The 19,261-nt window shown below is 45.4% G+C and overlaps 3 protein-coding genes across 6 annotated transcripts in view; 2 read left to right on the forward strand and 1 right to left on the reverse strand.

Moving 5' to 3' along the window:
* Positions 1-8,665, reverse strand: part of NAA15 (N-alpha-acetyltransferase 15, NatA auxiliary subunit) — a 40,444-nt gene extending 31,779 nt beyond the window's left edge. For both annotated transcript variants that reach the window (XM_072861303.1, XM_072861302.1), the window contains exon 1: positions 8,367-8,665. In XM_072861303.1, the coding sequence (XP_072717404.1) occupies positions 8,367-8,420 (54 nt within the window). In that variant the 5' untranslated portion in view covers positions 8,421-8,665. The remainder of the gene's footprint in view (positions 1-8,366) is intronic.
* Positions 8,666-8,719: 54 nt separating this feature from the next.
* On the forward strand, positions 8,720-12,518 carry NDUFC1 (NADH:ubiquinone oxidoreductase subunit C1). 3 transcript variants are annotated; one of them, XM_072861304.1, is made up of 5 exons: positions 8,720-8,991; positions 9,697-9,782; positions 10,125-10,228; positions 11,099-11,185; positions 11,947-12,518. In XM_072861304.1, the coding sequence occupies exons 1-4, from the start codon at positions 8,735-8,737 to the stop codon at positions 11,180-11,182; spliced, it is 531 nt and encodes a 176-aa protein (XP_072717405.1). In that variant the 5' UTR covers positions 8,720-8,734; the 3' UTR covers positions 11,183-11,185; positions 11,947-12,518. The 3 variants fall into 3 exon arrangements, with proteins under 3 accessions (XP_072717405.1, XP_072717407.1, XP_072717406.1); XM_072861306.1 differs by lacking the exons at positions 8,720-8,991; positions 9,697-9,782 and adding an exon at positions 9,119-9,376; XM_072861305.1 differs by lacking the exons at positions 8,720-8,991; positions 9,697-9,782 and adding an exon at positions 9,119-9,376 and having other exon boundaries at positions 11,099-11,181.
* Positions 12,519-13,993: 1,475 nt separating this feature from the next.
* The window catches only part of MGARP (mitochondria localized glutamic acid rich protein), a 28,276-nt gene continuing 23,008 nt past the window's right edge, over positions 13,994-19,261 (forward strand). Inside the window, exons 1-3 of the mRNA XM_072861803.1 lie at positions 13,994-14,145; positions 15,901-16,004; positions 17,084-17,186. Of these exons, the coding sequence (XP_072717904.1) occupies positions 14,061-14,145; positions 15,901-16,004; positions 17,084-17,186 (292 nt within the window). The 5' untranslated portion in view covers positions 13,994-14,060. The remainder of the gene's footprint in view (positions 14,146-15,900; positions 16,005-17,083; positions 17,187-19,261) is intronic.

Raw genomic sequence — 19,261 nt, forward strand, 5'->3', positions numbered from 1 at the left:
AGCTGACTAAACAGGAGAGAAGCAGACCCAAAAGTGTCTCATGAGCAAGCTGAAGATAGTCATAGGAGAACAACATAAAGAAGAAGCTGCCTTTTGTCTTCTTACCTGGAAGCAAGCAAAACTAGAGGTTTTTCCTCAAGAATGAGTACCAAAGCAAAGAAGGTACCGTTTGCTCCCCAAGCTCACAAATGGGAGCACTGGGGTGTTACTGACTGCTTTCTTTTTATTCTTACTTGGACCAGCACAGCTGGTTATAATAAAGAGTGGGGTAAGAGTAAAAATGATACAGCACACCCAAGTGTGTGGGATGGGATCACATTCCCAGTCGTTATGCCCTCTGAACTGGAACAGTAACAAAACAATAGTGTACCATTTCTATTAAAAAGACAGGATTTTGCAAAAAACATTATGAAGAACTTTTAGCTGTTTTCTAAGATTATGTATTTTCCAAGGTCACACTTTTAACTCCAACTTAACACCAATATTTTTAAACTCCAATATCTGCAAATTAATTGAATTAAAACAAATGCAAACTCAAGTACTGAAAAAAACCCCAACCACAAAAACACCACCAAAACCCCCACAGGAAATCATTTCTCACTGACAGTAACTCCATTAAAGCAAGCATCCTAATTTAGTCAATGCTATGATGGACTAGCCAAGGAATATTATTTTCTTCTCCAAATGAGTACCAAAATTGGATTCAGCCCCAAGAGACAGTGGAGATGCATGCTTAACTTCTCATCGCTAGTCCACTGTACTCAGCCTCTCTTCCTCAGCAGGTGACATAGCCTGTGTCATCGTAAGAGGCAACATATCGCAGACTATTCTCCATCATATACAAGAGTTACCAGATAGGACGACTGATCTGCACATGGGCACAGGTAAATTTTTTACTTGCATCTGAAAGTCCCCAGGAGAAAGTATGATGGAGAACAGGCTGCTCTGCCAGAACAATTCAGGGATTTGACACTCTGCTACCCTCTTCCCTGAGGGCTTGGGAGGCTTGAGCAGAACCAAGGTGGACAAATCCTTTCAACTACAGCAACGCCCTCCTTAGGGGACTCCACAGTTTCTCCCAGTAGCAGCCATGAACACGTACACTTGTGGCATCACATAGCAACGTTGGCAACCACAATGCCCTAAGAGCTTTGGCAGCAAAAAGCATTAGCATACTTGGCCTTAGCATTAGCTAAGGTGTGCACTTACAATGCATGATATGCATGTCTGCCACTCAGATGCTATCTATTTCTTCCAGCAGAGTTCAGATGCAGCAACTTAAAAGATAGTAAGCCCAGGCACTGCGCAGCTCAAGGCTGTTTTCCAGCACAGTTACTCTCTCTACAGCTAGACTAGATCAGGCCAAGTCACCAAGGTGCACTAATTCAAGCTAAATGTAGTAAAGAAGATTCTGAAAGCTGGAAGCATTAGGAGCAACTACTCACCATGAATTAGTGGGTCTTTTGAGCCCTAACCATATCAAACAGCTCAACAGCTCTAGGTGAAAGCTTCCACCACACTGATTCAGTTTCATGACAAATACAAGATGTATAAACCCAAGGACTGAAAAAAACCCACACAAGCCTTACAGATATGTTAATGCTGAAAAACTCTGTGGCAAACTTGCATCATTTTTTGCTGTGAAATTGAAACCAATCATCCTCTTCCATTGCTTTGCGGTGTTAATGAATGGAACTGTTCTGCATAAGAAAAAGCTTCAAGCAATTGCCTAATTTAAGGGACTAAGAAATCCTCCTCCTGCACAGCTTGCCTTACTTTTTGGAAGTGACCGATACGTTCATAACTAGCATTGCTTGGTAGACTATAACCAGAGGAACAGAACAAGTTCAAACTGAAATTAGTTAGGAAAAAGAAATATGTGTACCTTTTCATTTAATACTGAGGCAGGAAAAAAAAAATCTATGCTATTGCCTATGCTTTTGAATTGGCCTCATTCCTGTATTTGGCAAAATCCGGCTGGCAACAGCTGCCGACAAATAGTTACAGCTCTTCTAGAAGTAAAACTAGAAATCCTCACTCACTGAGGCGTGACTCTTGCTGAAAAATACATTATTCAACACCAGTTCTGTTGGCTGCTACTTGCTTTAATCTCTCTTTCTTGGGGAGAATTACCATGAATTTGGCCACGTCAACAGATGACTTCTGTCCATTGCCCTGGAACTCCCTACGTTCAGGCTTCACCTCTGAATTTAGCATGAAACTGACTGTACCTCCCGAAAGATCCAGTATGATAGGATATATTTGGTTTTTAATGATCATCTGAAACAACTAAGTAAATCAATTAAAATGCCAAGATATGGCATGAAAAGGGCTAAAGAAGCCCCCACAATAGGTTGTTCTGGACATAAATGGGCATTTCAACTCAGCTGTATCTCACAACATAGCCCAAGACACGTGATGTTTACTGACATTTTCTACCCATGTCCAGAGTGCTCTTCACTCTGAGGTACGCGAGATGTTGTCTTGTAGCATTGAGCCATTGCGAAATAGTTATATGTGGTTAGTAAGATAAGAAAGGTTGTTCTTCAACATTACAAGGTTTGTTAACTTGATTGTGTGGTATCATAGAAGCAAACAGAAATCCTTGTAACAAATCTCACTGACCTCAGTTTTAAGGCTGGCAATGAATAACTGTTCGTCTTCTCTAAATCCCCTATCAGCAAAATCAGAAAAGATGTAACTCCTTATCACCACTCTTGTTGCATTGACACAGTGGTGCTGTGGACAAGAGATTTAAACTTGAGATGCCCAGAAAGTGCAATTAGCAAAAATTCATTAAGAAAACCTTTGAAAAACAGGAATAAACACAACTTGATCGAATTCTAACCAAAATAAAGTGCAGTACCATATAAGCTGGATCAAGCCCACTGCCCCAAATAGGATTAGTTTCAGATCATTACAAAAACCACTTTGGGTTCAGCTAAGAGTATCTATAGCCACAACAACGTAAGACTGGCTATGGTCTTACAACCATGAAGAAATTAGAATGCATTTCTATTAATAAAGTCTTTTATTTTCATAACTGAAACAGGTAAGGAACAAAATTATGCTGCTGCTCAGAAATTTACAGCAGGGAATCCTGTTTCTACAGTTTGACAGCCCCAGTGATAACAATGGCCTAATTTGGTGAACAGGCTTTAGTAACAGCAGTATTCCTCAAGTGATTCCTTAATGGTATCCTAGAGTCTCAAACAGTAATTAAATTCTTTAGTAAGTTTGAGAAATATTTCTGAAAAACAGGAACAGTGACTGCTTAAAGCACCAGGTCTGTTCTTTACTTCCATTCCAATGTTTCAACCAAGACATAATTTTTTCTACTATTTCTGGCAAAGCCAAGTGGGGTATTCCTTTTGGCAAAGGAAAAAACAAGTGATTGACATCTCAACAGCCAAGATACTGGAGAAGCCTTGTTAGCAATTCCATGTTTCAGATGAGATAGTATGTGATGAAACTCCAGTGGTGAGCATACTTGATTACTGTACAGTCATGCAAATGCAACAATGATTGCACACAAAATGTGCTAATTTATTTGGTCACTGATAAAAGTGAAATTCTGGAAATCAGACTTTACTCTTGAATCAAGGTCCCTTAAGAGACTTCGAAGTCTGCCACCTCAGCAACCTGAAAGTCAGCACCTGGACTTCTACAAGACAGAACATTATTTGTAAAGGATTGGTGCTAGTGCAAGTACTAGTGAAGGAGAAGCACAGGTCTGTCTAGTTTGAAAGTGGAGGGACAGGGAGCAGATTCCAGAATGAAGAAACAGGAAGATGGCCCAGCAGGAGGGACTTGGCATATTTACAGCAGAGCCACTGAAGAGACGTCGTTCAAGGGGCTTTTTTATCATTAGGAAGTTCCTATATCTTTTAACAGAACACTTGTCAAAGCCAGCATGGAAAGGAAGACGACCAGCTCAAAGATAAATTCCCTCAAGCACAGCAGCATTACCATAGAAATGACCAACTAAAGGTGAAATTCAAACCCCCCTCTCTTGCAGCAGACACCTTGGGTATTGTAATGCTCCACTGGGGGACACAGTTTCTGGCCATGACTAATCAAGCCTGCCTACCTAGCAGATAAAGTAACCGATACAGAGATGAAAGATGTATGGCTCTCCAGACATCACGAAGACCACACGAAGACCAGTCCTGAACAAACTGAGAAAGTCTGATCTGCATACAATGTAATATACACAAGCCCAGACCAGCATGGCATCTTGCTTCTTCAGTATGCTACTTCTGCAGTACATACTGGAGTTATAAATCAGTAAAACTATTTAAACAAGGCCTGAACACATGGGTCCTCCCTTGAATTGTTTGTCTGCATCATAAAATACAATGATGTTTCACTTCTTAAATACTTGGACTTTTTTTCTCCCTGCTCAAACCGTATTCAACTAGAGGCTAAGAGCACTAGCTATGGTGAGAAATATTTGCACCACCTTACTCTGCCAGAACATCGTAACTCCAAGAACCTTATCCTCTGCTGCTTAAGGGAACTGAAAAACTCTTCCACGTAACATATAGCATCTCTAATAGCTTTGTATTTAACATTTCTTCAATAAATTTTCAATATATTTAACTTCTACATCCAAATAAAAGTTAATTGAATATTGTCTTTGGGATTTGTGAAATAAAACTGAACGTATTTGATGAATCGTACCTGACCAGATACAGTGGCTGAATAATTTGGCAAAATACCAGGAACGTTCATTGGTTATATTTAATAAAAAAAAAAAACCAGTCAATCCTACTTCTTACAACTACTGGTTTTATACTTGCTAGTAAGAGGGGGAAAAAATGGAGTAAACTGCTTTTTCCATTACTTCATTGTGCATCCGGCCTTCCGGGTACCAAAAAGGCAACTTCTCCATTCCTTCGACTCCTGTGTTTGCTATTCTACCCCTTCCTCTGCCTCCACCTGAAATCTTCTCGAGTAATCTCTGGGCTGCTCAGAGATTACACGTGTCCAAGAGACTGATAAGGACTCAATTAATTTTAAATGTTCAAATGGATCAAAAACAAAAAGAGAAAAACGTAGAGATCCACTTTTCTTCTAAATTCCACAGAACCTTTGAGCAGAACAGGAATATCTACCTGCCGGCTTAACAGCAAATAGTTAAAACTATCAGAACAATATGAGTTAGAAACTTTCTTTTTAATGGAAGTGCAATTTTAAGCAGAACGGTGATCGATGATCCTGTGGGTGTTTTTTTTTTTTTTCAAACTAATAATGCAGATTCCTTTCCCTTTGTACTACAAGAACACTAAACTGTAAAATGCCTTTCAAATAGAAACATTTTTCCATTAGAACCTCCACATACCTGTAAAGTGACTAGAAGAGGTTAGTCTAGTTAGTGTGTTGCAACATGCAAAGGCAAAGCACGCATGCTTCTGAACTCAGAATTTGTCAGTTAAGTGGAAATGCTAGCTTGCAAGCAAATCCATACGCAAAAGAAATTTACTGATCACATAAGATGTTTACTACAAAACAAACAAACAAAAAAACAAACTCTGAAAGCTAATTATTGCCTTTCAGTATGGAAAGCTGGGCAGCTTTCACAAGACCTTAATATACAACATTTGTGTTACAGGCATATTTCTTTAAAATGGAGAAGAAATGAGGCCTCAAGAACTTAAAAACACACACAAAATCCGTTTGCTTTTTTGCATTTTATGCTTCACTTACAGAAATACAAGACTGCTACCTACTTAACTCCTGTGTTTACTACCTCCATTAAAATCAGAATGTGAATGATTTTGTATTTCTGTACACAGCCTGTGCACCAGTAATTACCTATTTGAAGGGTAACGCATCCTTTCAATACCACTTGGGCTGGTTCCCAAAGCATCTGCTGAAAAAAGTCTCATCCAGGCATGCTCAACAGAACAACTCCGTGGTCCACCCAGGCCAGGAGACAGCATGTGCTGAGCCAAGGCCAGACAATCAGACCACCTTGTTAGCTGGCTGGGGGCTCAGAGGTCCTGTCGGGGAGCCAGCTGCCCAGGCAGGGGCTTAGAACCGTAGAACCAATATCTCAAGTTGGAAGGGACCCATAAGGATCATCGAGTCCAACACCCTGCTCCTTGCAGGACTACCTAAAACTAAACCGTATGACTAAGAGCGTCGTCCAGGCGCTCCTTGAACTCTGACAGGCTTGGTGCCATGACCGCTTCCCTGGGGAGCCTGTTCTAGTGACCTGCTCTTCAGCCACCCATGGGTCAGAGGAAGAGGCGGCAGAGGATATGGCATAATGAAGGGTTACAGTCTCCTGAAAAGAAAGCGTAGACCGAGGAGAGGCTGCAGGAACAGAGAGGTGGAGTTAAGCCACAGGAGTAGGGAAGTAATGTTTCTTTGGACTTGCATTGATAAATGGGACTTTCTAAAAGATGTCTCACTAATTCAAGTCAAACACATAATCAAAACTTCACAAAGTAGGGTCATTGTCCATAACAAGGAAGACACGTAGCTCATTACCCAAATTTTCAGTGTGATAAAAACCAACTTCAAGCCTTTTCTATTCACCGTACATTACAAAGACAACTAATGACAGGGCAGTCTTAATACTAGACTACACGTCACAAGCTCATCCCTGCAAGATACAGGAGAACATCAAAATACCAGAATAACTTCTAGCGTACCCAGTACCTGAAACTCTTGTATTTTTATTAAAGATTTTCAGTTTAAAAAAAGGACAAAATTAAAATTGCCTCAGTCTACAGAAATCTGTGTGGACTGGAGCACACCTTTCTTTTCTGACCTGAACCAAATTGTGAAGCTTTATCCAACTCACATGTGCTGAGCCAGCATTTTCTCCAAATAAACTCTTTTTCTTCCCTTGTTCCTGCCCTCCACACAAATACTCAGACAGCCATGCACCAAGCCCAGGGGAAAAAAACAAAAAACCAAGAAACCAAACCAGTCAGTTTTAAACACAGAAAGGCTCCTTGATTCAGTTTGTCTTGTAACCACACAAACCATCCTCAATGCAAAGGAAGGTGGGTGAGCGAGCAACAAGGCTACTACTTTCCCAGTTCATAACACATCAAAAATTACACACTGAGAGCAAGGCCATACCAACTCCCAAGCAGGACTGAATCTTTCAAAGACGAAATAAGCTTTACAGTTCATTGTATTTACTTTTTAACCTTAACTGAAGCTGCATGTCTCATGATGAGGTGCCTGTACACAGGGATTTCTAGTTCTACAGATTTATCTCCACAAAATATTTTGAAAAAAGAAGGGACAGAAGATTACACGCACCCCCCCCCCCCCCCACTTAAGTGGCAGAAGTTTACAGAGCCGTAAGAGTGCTGTTACTCCAAGAGGACTACAGTACTCATCTTATGTCTGATCTCTGAAAGGATCCAAAGTAGTAGTCTAAGCCTCTCTGAAAGAAGACATAAGATTTTTAGACAAAACTGACTTTTTTGAGAGAAAACAATACAGTGCTTGACCCATATAACAGAATCTTGTAAATAAATCCACTGAAATTGCTCACTAACATCATTCTGTCATTTTCTATTCACCCCAAGTCCTTAGAAACACAACGTTCCTGCAACACTTTATCAAAGCTGAAACAAGTTCCTTAAGATGTTAACTGAACTGTGCACACTTTGGTGGTAGTTGGACTGTACGCTATCTTAACCTCATTCTAAAAACCAGGTTTATTGCCTAAATTCCACTGCAGTTTCTTTCATCCATATGCCAGGTGCCGCCCAGAAAAATCGATTGTCAAAACTTTAACAAGAGTTAGCTGTAAGCTAAACTTCGGAAAGACTTCAAAACCTTCATCCTTCTCCACTTCCTCCTTTGAAAGCCATCTTCCCCACCGACCAACAAATCGGGTTACAGTCTACGGCAAACATCTGAGTCGTAAAAAAAAATTAAAAAAAAAAAAGAAAAGCCAGGTAGGGCGGTTCAGCAGAGCGGCTGCGGACAGCGAGCCGACGAATGAAGCGGCCACAGGGGTATCTTCACGGAGCCGCGGGAGTGCCTGGCCGCGGCCAGCGCTGGGGCACGGGGCAGCCCCTGGGGCCCGGCCACGGCCCCGCGGCTCTGCCCGGCAGCGGGCACCGGCTCCGGTGGGCGAGCGGGGGGACAGGGCCGCGCCCGGGCGGGACAGGGCGCGGGTGACAGGCGCCCCTCGGCCCGGCCTGCCCCGGCAGGAAGGAGCCGGCGGCCGGGGCGCCGCGAGGGCCGGGGCGGTGGCGCCGGGCCCGTGGGGCGGCGCCGGGGCTCCGCTCCCCGCCACCCCGAGGAACGAGCCGGGGCAGGGGCCGCCGCCGCCTCCCCCCCCCGCGGCCCGCCGCAGCCGAGCCTGGGCCTCCCGCCCCGCCACTCACCAGGATGCGCTTGAAGAGCGCGTTCTCCTTGGGCGGCAGGCTCACCGACGGCATCCTCCCCGCCGCTCCCGCTCCCGCCGCTGGCTCCGGCGCCGCCGAGGAACTCCGGGGAGGGGGGTGGGCGGACGGGCTGCGTCCCGTCCCCGCTGTTCGGTCGCCGCTGCCGGGAGCCTCCCCGCCGGAGTCTGGCTGCTACCGCCGCCTCCCCACCCCCCCCGCCCGCCCGCCCTCAAATCGCCGCGCTCTCGCCGGCCGCGGGCCCGGCCCCTCCCGGCCGCCGTCTGCGCGCCGGGCTGCCCCGCGCCGCGCCGAGCCCCGGGCGGCGGCTCACGTGGTAACTGAGCAGGCCGGAGAGAGGCGCCGCCAAAATGGCCACCGCGGAGGGCTTCCCCAGCCGGGTCACGACGGCCCGCGCGCATGCGCCGCGACCCCGCGCCGGCGCCGGCCCCGCCCCCGCCCCCGCCAGGTGTGCCGGGCCGGGGAGGGGAGGGACGCCGCGGCCCCCCGCTGAGTCAGGGCCCGGCCCCGGGGCGGCGCGGCGCTCCCCGCCGAGCAGACCCTGCGGGCCCCTGCCCGCGGCCAGGTGCTTGTGCTTCAGGCTGTCGCCCGCGCGGGGCGGTCACGGGTTAGCCCTGAGGGACGGGAAGCCTTTTCTCCACGCGCGTGGGCTGAAGGAGAAGGGGGCGGGTGGCGGGCGTAGCTCTGCCCACGCCCGCAGCGGCCGCCCGGCCTCGCAGAGCCGGTTCCACGCGCGGAGGGGACGAGCAACCCGCTCTCGCTGCCGCTCTGTACCGTCAGCAAACGCAGTGAGGGGCGGGTGTTGCGCAGCAGGCGCGCGGCCCGCCCGGCCTCGTGCAGGGGAGCGCCTCCGCTCGCGGCGCCCGAGGGAGAGGCGAGGCGGGGCGGGGCGGTCCCGCCCCCGTGGGCGGAGCCGGGCCGAGCCGACAAGATGGCGACGGCACTGAGGGTGGCGAAGCGCTTGCGGCTGGTGACGGGAGCGCCGAGCCTCGGTGAGCGGTGGCGGTAGAGCGGGGCCTGGCTCGCCGTGACTCGGGGTAGCGGGGAGCCCGTTTGGGTTTAGGCGAGCGGGAGTCTGCCCCCCTCTGCCCCGAGAGCGTTGTGCGTTAGCGGGCTGCGACCGTGCCCCGGGGCCTGTCTGTTGACCGTGGGAGCTCGGCTGCTTGCGGGGGGGCCGGCGTCGTGCCCGTTAGCTGTAGCGCTCCTCGCTTCACGGCTGGAGTTAAAGCAAGCTGCGGTGGCAGTTTTCCTCTTTTAATTTTTTTAATACAAACCAATTAGTCATGTTTTTTTTTTTTTTGTCGACATTAAGTTGGTGCTGCTTCCAGGCCGGAGGGAGGACCCGCCGTTCCTCATCGCGGCTGTGGTGCCGGCCCTCCTCAGGACGGCTGTGCCGGGGTGCGGGCAGGTGGGGAAGGGCCGCGGGTGGGAGCCTTCTGCGGGGGACGGTGAGAGGCGTCGCAAGCAGGAGGCGCGGTAGGGTGCGGGGTGTGCGGGCAGGGGAGAGGCGCTGCTCGGAGCTGTTGGCAGCGCCCCGTCCCCTCTCGCCTCTCCCTCGGATCAGGGAGTGCGTGCTGCGGTATGCCGACAGATGGGTGAGCTATAACAATGTTATGGGGCCGTTTATACATGATGATTAGCTTTGTTTGGGTTTTTTCCCCTGATTGTATGTGTCAGTAATTGACTTCGTAGTCTAAACCTGAGAAGCGTTAACACGTTTGTAATCTTCTGCCTTTTTAGCTTTTACTCGTTCTGCATTTGTTGCAAAAAGACGTAATTATGACCAACCAAACTGGTTTGGAGTTGGCTTGGCTTTTAGCACCAGTGCTGCCTTGTGGGCTCTTGTAAGTGTTTTTATTTGGTTTTGTTGAACTTAACTATTCCCAAACCACAGTGATCTGAAGATGATGATTACAACCTAGTTAGTTGATTGGGGTGATGGACAGTCATAGCAGCTGTCAAGACTGAAGCATGATATGTTGATTAGTTATGTTTTCCCAAATCTATGTTGCACTTTTCTGTATAAAACTGAACAACTTATTAAGCTTCTTTCTGTTGCAAACTGAAAACAGCCACAACAGAAGAATTAATTCTTCAAGCCAGTAGGTTTAAGGCTTTAACATTATTTTCTGTGATGGATCTTAAAAAAAAAACAACCCACAAAACCAAAAACCTAGGGATGTGCCTCAATAACATTGTGTTTATCAGGCTACTGATACATTCTCTTCTCATTTTTCAGCTGTAGTCAATTGATTAAGACCCCCTTTTCCTGAGCAAAGTGCAAATGTAAGATGTTCCCTGTTTCAGAGAAGTCACAGGCTAGATGTTGTTGATAAAGCAAGCCGGGTGTAATAGTAGCTCTCGCAAAGAAATGTGCAGGATAAGCAGCACTCCCATGATGACAACACCTTGCAGGGTGAGGTGGATTCCCTTTGGGGTTTTCCCCAGTTTTGGGGGGGTGGTGGATTGATTGACAGTAGGAACCACCCCCCCTCAATCAACCAGCAGAAAATGCTTGAGAAAGGTGTGGAAAAAATGCCTCACTGCACAAGTGATAATTTATAGATAAATTACTCCGTGTTGTCCCAATTCTCAATAATTATGTATTGTTTTACATTCCAGTAATAGCAATTTTATATTCTGTAGAAATCTTTTTGTTCTCTGGTTCCAGCTGTGCATTGCATAGCTGTTTATCATATACTGATATTTTATAGCTTGTCAAGCAGCATAATGAAGATGTAATGGAATATGAAAAAAGAAAAGAAGAGCGACAACATAAGTGTACAGAATGTTCATAGTAAGTATGTACATACAGATGCTTTTGACTTAGCTGAACACAAATTCTGCAGATCTTTGACTTCTGTTAGCAATCAAGATTTTGGACTGACTTATTTTCTTCCCTTACTGTTTTCCTTAATACTTTACATCTTGGCTTTTGCTATTCTTCTAACTCCTTCCCAGTTTTAATGTGATAAGGTGACTGATTTATATTTTCATATATTCATTTTGTGTGCATATTCACTGCCAGCTTTCTGTCTTGAACATGCAAACGTTTGGAAAATAACACATCTCTTACGGTGCCCATAATAAATCTAGGTCACAAAGAGAATACTTTACAAGTGCTTTAGTGGCAGAGAGATCAAGGTCACTAAAAATAGCTTATCTTTGCCTTTTTTTTTTTATTATTTTAACAGGTCTACAGTGGGAAATATTTTTTTTTCTCAGTTTCAGTTGTATAATGCACATAAGAATGATATAAAGTCAATGTCCGTAGCCTTGCCTTATAGTGCAAATCGTATGTGGTCATTGTCCTTTTCAATGTAAAAAACATAACTGTGTTTCTGCCAGCTAAAAATTCTGTTGGGGATTATGGTCTCAGAGCAGTTATTATGCCACATGAAAGAATTCAATAAACTAGGTATAGAAAAACTTGTAGTGCTGTAGTTATTTTTCCCATAAATATTCCTCTCCAGCTAAAAATACAGTATGTTGTGAGATGTTTCTAATCATATTCATTGTCTCTATTTTCCTTGTTGCTGAGACTCTTTTTCCTCTTTCTTAGGTTGACGGTATACTTGGTGAGATGTAGCATGATCACCACTTGACCTACAAATAAATGAGCACAGCAGAAGTACCAAGTATCTAAATACTTACATGTTCATACATTTCATGTGCAGAATTATGAAATAAATTATAAAGTCTGGAAGAAACTTATGAAGACTTTTCTTACTGTTTATATGTCATTGTACTGGTCTTGAAATTGTTTTATGCGGCATTACTGTTTCATAGTTTATCAATGTTGCTTTCAAAACTCGCTTTACTATCTTGGAAGGTATACTACAAAATTAGACATCAGTTCAGAGAAAGTTCAGCAAATATTCCAGAAGCTAAGTGTATTCTTGCCCTGCCATCATTTTCATTGCTAGATTTATAAAATAAGCGATAAGCAAATATAAGAATAGGATTTATTGAAAAACTAAAAATTAATCTGTACAAATGCCAGAATGTGCATTTGCTACTTCACGCATCAAAGAAGAAGCTTTCAACTCAGCCTTGACCAGGTAGACTTTCAAAGTTTGACCTAGGGATTTAGAGATGCCATAATTAAAGTTACACATCTGTTTGCAAGCTTGATATAGTTCCTTGAGTGCTGTCGTTCTTCAGTCCTTTGTGGTCTGGATTGATCCCCCCCACCCCACCCCCCCCCCCAGAGCAGAAATGAAGTTTCGTCAGAGACAACAATCAGAGGTGGCCAACCTTTAAATTCTGTGTGAGTCTCTATTATTTTTTCCTTGCCAGGAAGTTTGCTTTGCTTTTGCTACCACATGCAAAGTTGAAATGTAGCCTGTATTTTCAGAAAGCTCTGATGAAAGCTTGGTCTTGAATCTTGGAGACTGTTTAACTGACCTGCAGCTTGTTAGTCTGTCCCTTCCTCAATGGCTATTACGCAGGTTCTCTCAGGCACATCTTTTCTGTCTTGCAGCTCTCTGAGGCTGGTCATAGATGTACCCTGCTATTCCCTGAGGATTTATTCCTCGGAAGGGCAGTAGTTAGGGATAGGGAGGGGATAGTGCCAGCTCTGTGGTGGTTGTTCAGGGCAGTAGAGGGGGAGTGTGTGCGGTGCCTTACCCTGGGCTTGTGCATGTGTCATGGAGGAGAGGCCGGCCTTCCCCTGGCTGCAGTTTTGGAGTTGCTCACTGCCTGAAAGGTGCCCACAACCTTGGTGGTGAGAGTGCATAGCCCATGTTGGTCTCCAGTGTGAGCGCTGCCTTCTAAAGGCTTACACTTTCACCTTCTTGTCATATGTCAAGGTCAGTCAAGGACAAAGAATGGAAAAAGGGGATCATGACAATGGGCAGAATATGGCATTAAATAATCATTGAGGGATCATCAAAGCTACCTATAGAGAAGGGACAAGTAATAGGGCAACCATCTAACGATGTGGGGAGGAGAAGGACAGCTGCACAGCTCTGACCCTGAGGTGCCCATGACTTTAACAGCTCACTCCATCCCACAGTGGTGGTTTACTTCCTCTAGCGTTTTCCTACCAATGTTGAACTCCTTCCTCCTAGTGTTTAACCCGAGTGCCCTTTGCTGTTAATTTAGTTGACTTCTCCAGATCTCTTTCCAGGAGCTGTTGGCAAAGGAACACTCTTGGAGAACTTCCGATTCTAGTAAAACAGTAATGTGTTCCTCGCTTTTCCCCCCTCCTTAGTGAATGTAATCCCTGGTGTCCTCCCTCCTGCTCTGGCTCTTCTGAGCTTTCAGCAATCCCTGCTATCGCAGCCTCTGTGAGCGCTGAGCGCCAGTGGCTGTATTTAACTTCCCAGCCAACGTTTCAGCGGCGGTACCTGGTATGGCAGCGCTCGAGGCGCGGCCCTGTCACCCCCGCGGGCCGGGAAGGACCCGACCCTCCCCCGGCAGCGCAGGCTCTGCTCCCCGACGAAGCCGCGCTGGCCCCGCCGCTCCGCGCCCCCGGGTGCCCAGGTGCGCCAGGAAGTGGCCCGGGGGCGGGGCGGGCGCCGGCCCCGCCCTCCCCGCGGTGGCCCCGCCCCGCCGTGCAGGGGAGGGAGGCGGGGGATCGGTGTCGTCTGCCGCCGCCGCAGCCCCGCGCTGTCCGGCAGTCCGTGGTGCTCGCTCCGCTCCGCTCCGCTCCGCTCCCCGGCTCCCGCCGCCATGTATCTCTGCAGGGCCGCCTCGCAGGCGCTCGCCTCCCGCCTGAGCAGGGCTCCCTCTGCTGCGAGCCGCCTCAAGCAGCGCGGTACGCGGGGGCCGCCCGGGAGCTCGACCCGCGGCCCGGTAGAGGTCAACGGGACAGCGGGGGGGGACGCGCGGGGCGGGACGGGACGGGGAGGGTGACGGTGACGCGGCGGGGGGGACGCGCGAAGGTCGCAGGCCGGGGGCTGAGGCGGGGGGCGCGCGGGGCCGGGGCAGGAGCAGGTGCGGCGGGCGCGCGGCGCGGCCGTTGGTCCGGTCCGTTACCGCGTTCAGCTGCGGCTCCCCGCCGTGTGAGGGGGCGGGCGGGAGCCGGGCGCGGCTGCTCGGTCGTCCCCGCCGCCGGCGGGAACCGGCTGCCTTGAAACCTCTCCCGCCTTCGGGCGGGCAGCCCCTGCCTCCGCGGAGCGGGATCGCGCTCCGCTGGGCGGCTCGCCCTTTGGGAGAAGCGGCTGCGGTGGGGCCGTGCCCCCCCTCCCGTTCCATGGAAGCAGGCTCGGTGGCGGGCAGGTGTAACCCCGCTCCTGCAGCGAGCCGGCCGCCGTTGTCTTAACTTCCACCTCGTAACTGAAAAATAAAGGGGTCGAAAAACCCCTTAGGTGGGTAGTCAAGGCAGTGGTTTCCTTAGCGGTCTGTTAGCACCGGGAGGGAGCGTGAATCAGCCCGGTGTGCTGCAGCCATGGCTTTTGGCGCATCGGGAATTGTGTAACCAGTAGCAAAAAAACCTTCCAGCCGCGTTGGATGATTGCAGGCTGACGGAGCACTCTCCTGCCTATAATGTGCAGCCTTTGAGAAGAAGGTACTCATGAGAAGCTACTACAGAACACATATGTAAATGTAAGAAGATCCATTAGGATGCCTGACGATTGAAGAGGAGTCTGAAAAGTGTGTGTCATGAGACAGATCGTGCGAGACATAATCTGGCACACGATGGCAATATTTTGAGATTGAGGCTATTTTTGCAGCTACCAATTGCAATGCTCAGAGCCATTTTATGTTTAATGAGCACCCTTTCAATGAGGCGTTTTTCATCTGTGCTACTCATCTGGGATGAAGTCACGAAATTCAGCTGAAAGCTTTGTTGATGAACAGAATTACGTGTGTGTTTTGTGGGTCTCTTTTAGAGATGTACAGAAGAATCCAAGCCTATAGCAAGCATCAAAACTACAGAAACGGTGAACAAAAATAAATGGCTAACGCTGCTATTATAATGAATATGTACTTGATCGGGGATAAAATTGTGTAATCCTGCCTGTCTGCCCTGTTGGCCAATACGTGAGATTTTGGGTTATGGGCATGTATCTAAATGCCAGCAGGCTGCTTGGGAATTAAAGAATGTGAATTCAAAGGAAAAGGTTTTTTCTTAAAGTGCTCTGCTATTAAACTGAAGAGGATTTGTTACCTTTGTTGATCATGACTGCTGCAAGACTGAATAAGGACAGATTAATTCTTTTACATACCTTAAGGCAGGAACTTTTTTGCATTCCTTTTTTTTTTTTTTAACATTCCTTAGGCAGTTCCTTAGTCTCTATAGACTGCATCCAGTACTTGGAAGCTAACAGGCAGAACAGCGTAGTTCACAGAAGGTCTTACACTCTTAGGAAGAGCTCAGCCACGTACCTCGTTCAGTTAGGCACCACGCCCTATTTTACTCAGTTGTACTAAACATAGCTAAGCTGTACCTCTCCATTTTCTTACAGCTTTTTAAATCATCCCTTCCCATACGAAGTTCGGATTCTGTCATATTTTGTGATTGTATTTTAGCAGCACTTTACATCAATTTCAATAATGGTTTTTATAGCACCTCTTCGCCAGATGTCATCTGGGAGTGTTCCTGGCTCTTCTGGAGAGAGCATCATTTACTATCTCCTTGCTGGTGTTGCTGCTTTTGGTGGTTTATTTTATGTAAGTGTTTGGGAATGGAGCTGTTTGTGGTTTCTGAGTTGGCACAGTATAAGGTGTGTTCTGGGTTAAAGAATATGGTCAAGATGCAAACCGTCGATAGAATGTGGATGTTGTAGATGTGGATGTAATTAAATACAGTCTGACTTAAAAATCAGTTCAAGACAACTAGTGAAACTGAATGCCTGTTGCTTGCCTGTTTTACTGTTAACCTTGATATCTCGTGCTGTTGTCATTCTTAGTGGAAAACATATTTAAAACTATGTGAAATGAATGTGTCCAAAGATGGAGTAAGGCACCTGCCTCTAACCTCTTGCCTGTTCTTGTCAACCGCAAACATTAAGAATATATCAAAGCGGGCAAGACAGATGTGAAGTAAGCTGTCTGAAGCCACAAGGGGAAGATTATGAACCTCGTTAATTTGGGCACAAAGAAAGATAAGAATATTAATTACTTAGAAAAAACATGTTAAAGTTTTGTAAACATCTACTCTCATCAAGCTTTTTGGTAATCATTCTCTTCCCTGCATCTAAATATATCAGACTCTGTGCTTAACATCCCTAAAGCCTCCATTTCATAGCTTCCTTCCACCCCCCCAAGATTTGCGATAGTGACTAGCACATCCCAGAGAGGTACACATTTCCCTCTCCCACAAAATAATCCTCTTGAATGGTAAGTAGCTTCTACTTGTTCAAAATATCAAACTTGTGTGATTGCATATCTGGAGGAATAATAAATTCTCTTGCTGTCACCTTTTTACCATAGTTTTTTTTTTTTTTTTTAAATAATCTGACTGTAATTGTCTTTTAAAATACTGTTTTCAATTCCTGCAACACTGCAGCACTTCAAGAGCTGCATGGTATATTGTATTTGCTTTCCCACAATGGGGAAATATGAAATGTATAAAAATGTTAGTATAGCAAAATAGATTTTTCTTTTTTTTAACTTGCTTAGCATAATTTGATGTGCCTTTTAAGATGAGCAGTAGCACTTGCTTAAAAACCTTTCTCTCCCTCTCCCGTCTTTTTGTTTGGTAACTTTGTAGGGATATACCAATAAGTTTGGGTATAATTTCCTTTCAGGCCTACAGAATAGTCACTTCATCCCGCAGCAAGTATATTGAACATATGAATATTCTTCATGAGAGAGCTGAGGGGCGGAAAAACAAACCTTGGTCAAGCAAGGGTGAGTTGAGCTCTTCTCTCTTGTTCCCCGGGTACATGAGGATCTGGAACAGATTTCTAGATTGTCTAATCAGGCCTTAACCCTGTCCAAGTCCTTGTCTGAGCTCTGTGACTGGGAGTAAAGACAAAGGTGGTTGTGCAGTGTTCTGTTACAAAGCTACTTCTGCACAAATTTTGGGAATGGACTTAATGTTTAGGCAGTGAATCTGGCCTGTGATCAACCTGCAGGAGTCTCTTTGGGTGGAAAGAGTTGATGTGTGAACCGTTAATTGTATATTGGGTATTTGCATTTGATTTACTGGAAGCTTAATGAAACTTGACTAAATGCATGATGCTGTCAAAATCAGTTTTGTTCTCTTGTTTGTTGAGGGGGAAGGAGATAATATCTTTTTCTCAGTCAACAGTTTGGTTCCAGGCCACATGCCATCAGGACAGTTCAATAGGAAAAAAAAGTATGTTTTTCAAAAAGATTGTAAATTGGATTTATTTCTTGTCCCACAACTTTGATTTTGTCCTTTTTAATTTAGAATTAAATGAAAAGCAGACACCACCTAAATGTGTGGCAAATCCTTACTTAGCTCTTCATGCTTAAATAATTAGACCATGTTAGTTCAAATACTTGTAATGGAATGTTGTCTCTGTCTACATCAGTTAGTGTTACGGTGGCATTAATATAAAAGATAGAACTTTGGCAAGCATGGCCTTGCTAGGAAAAGCAATTAGAAAAAAGGACTTCTTAAGGATCTTTATATTTTTATTTAGTTATTATTTAAAAAATAAATAAATTAATGAAGCCATAGCACTTGAAGCTGTTCCTTATTTTTTCTGATGCTGACATCTAGAGAATTGATTTAATATATTTGCATGCACACAAATAATAGATTTGAATAAAGTATGCTGAGTTTAAATTTTATTTTCAATGTGACAATGCTTTGAATTGTCTGCCTCTAAAATTATTTCTTTGAAGTTGTTAGTCTTGAAGTTCCACAACACATCCTTTAGTTTTAGAACTTTACAATTACAGATTTTGAGATTTAAAATGGCAAAACACCTTAATTTCCTTTCTCTTAAGCAGCTGGAAGCAATACAGTTTTTAAACTTAATTCTTTAAATGCTGAGAATTTGGCCACAATGTTAATGCAATCCTTCCTTGTCCCTAAAATAAAAAAACTAACGAGGACCAAAGTGGATGTTTTCTCCTAGTGACCTAGTCGTCTGCTGTTCAGGGAAGAGAGGAGGGTTACACTCGTTACGTTTTGACTAACATAGTCGGAAGAACATGGTAGGTGTGAAAGCATTAAGCAAACCTTCCAGGGCACTCAAAGTGATGTCAGTGTATTCCCTCTTTTCTTAAGGTTTACTTCTGCAAGGTACTGAGTTTTAACCCTAGTCTACCAAAATGTTTGAGTGGGATACCCGCAGAGTCAGTGGTGCTGTTGACCCACTGAAGGCTATACCTCTGTTGCCCGAGACGGGTAAGAGTACTCAGTGCTCTGTAATTTACTTAATTCTGACTTCGGGTACTCTCCAGAGATGCCATAATCTGATGCCTTGCGCTGCTTAGTAATTTACATAAATGTCACAACCAATGGCAGATGATTGCTGCCTCCCTTATTATTGATAGTAAGAAGTCCAAAACATTTCTGAGGCCATACAGTGAACACAGTTGAAACTTGTTTCCTATATTATTTTCAGTATTGGACTTCTGAATAAATGCTCAACCCAGAGTTTTTAATTGGACTTCTGAGTAGCTAATTCCAATTCACGATACAAAACTACTGTTGAATCAGCTCTTTTTAAAATCCTCCTTCATTCCCAACTGTATCCTCCCAAAAGAGGTTTCTGTTCTTACTTTTCCTATGGAATCCTCTGTGTGCTTTCTCAAAAGAATTAACATCTCTCTTCCTCCCCTTTTTTTCCTGTTCCCTGCATAGTCATATTTTTGTGTGTATCTTGTCACAGAGTGTTACCATAGTATTGTTTTTCCCAGAAGTGCGACTGCAGCTTCTTTTCCCCACACATTCTTTAGATTCAGTTAGTCCTTACACTTTTTCACAGTAAGCGTTGCTGGTAAGA

Source organism: Ciconia boyciana, chromosome 5 (genome assembly GCF_034638445.1).
Source record: "Ciconia boyciana chromosome 5, ASM3463844v1, whole genome shotgun sequence".
Classification (NCBI taxonomy): Eukaryota; Metazoa; Chordata; class Aves; order Ciconiiformes; family Ciconiidae; genus Ciconia; species Ciconia boyciana.

What these genes read in the sequence shown, in the direction of transcription:
- NDUFC1 (XM_072861304.1), top strand. Translation starts at nt 8,735, where the DNA reads ATGGCCACCGCGGAGGGCTTCCCCAGCCGGGTCACGACGGCCCGCGCG. An exon ending in CCCGCGCGGGGCGGTCACGG is followed by an intron (nt 8,992 to 9,696) that starts GTTAGCCCTGAG and finishes GTCGACATTAAG; the next exon opens with TTGGTGCTGCTTCCAGGCCG. An exon ending in CTCAGGACGGCTGTGCCGGG is followed by an intron (nt 9,783 to 10,124) that starts GTGCGGGCAGGT and finishes CTGCCTTTTTAG; the next exon opens with CTTTTACTCGTTCTGCATTT.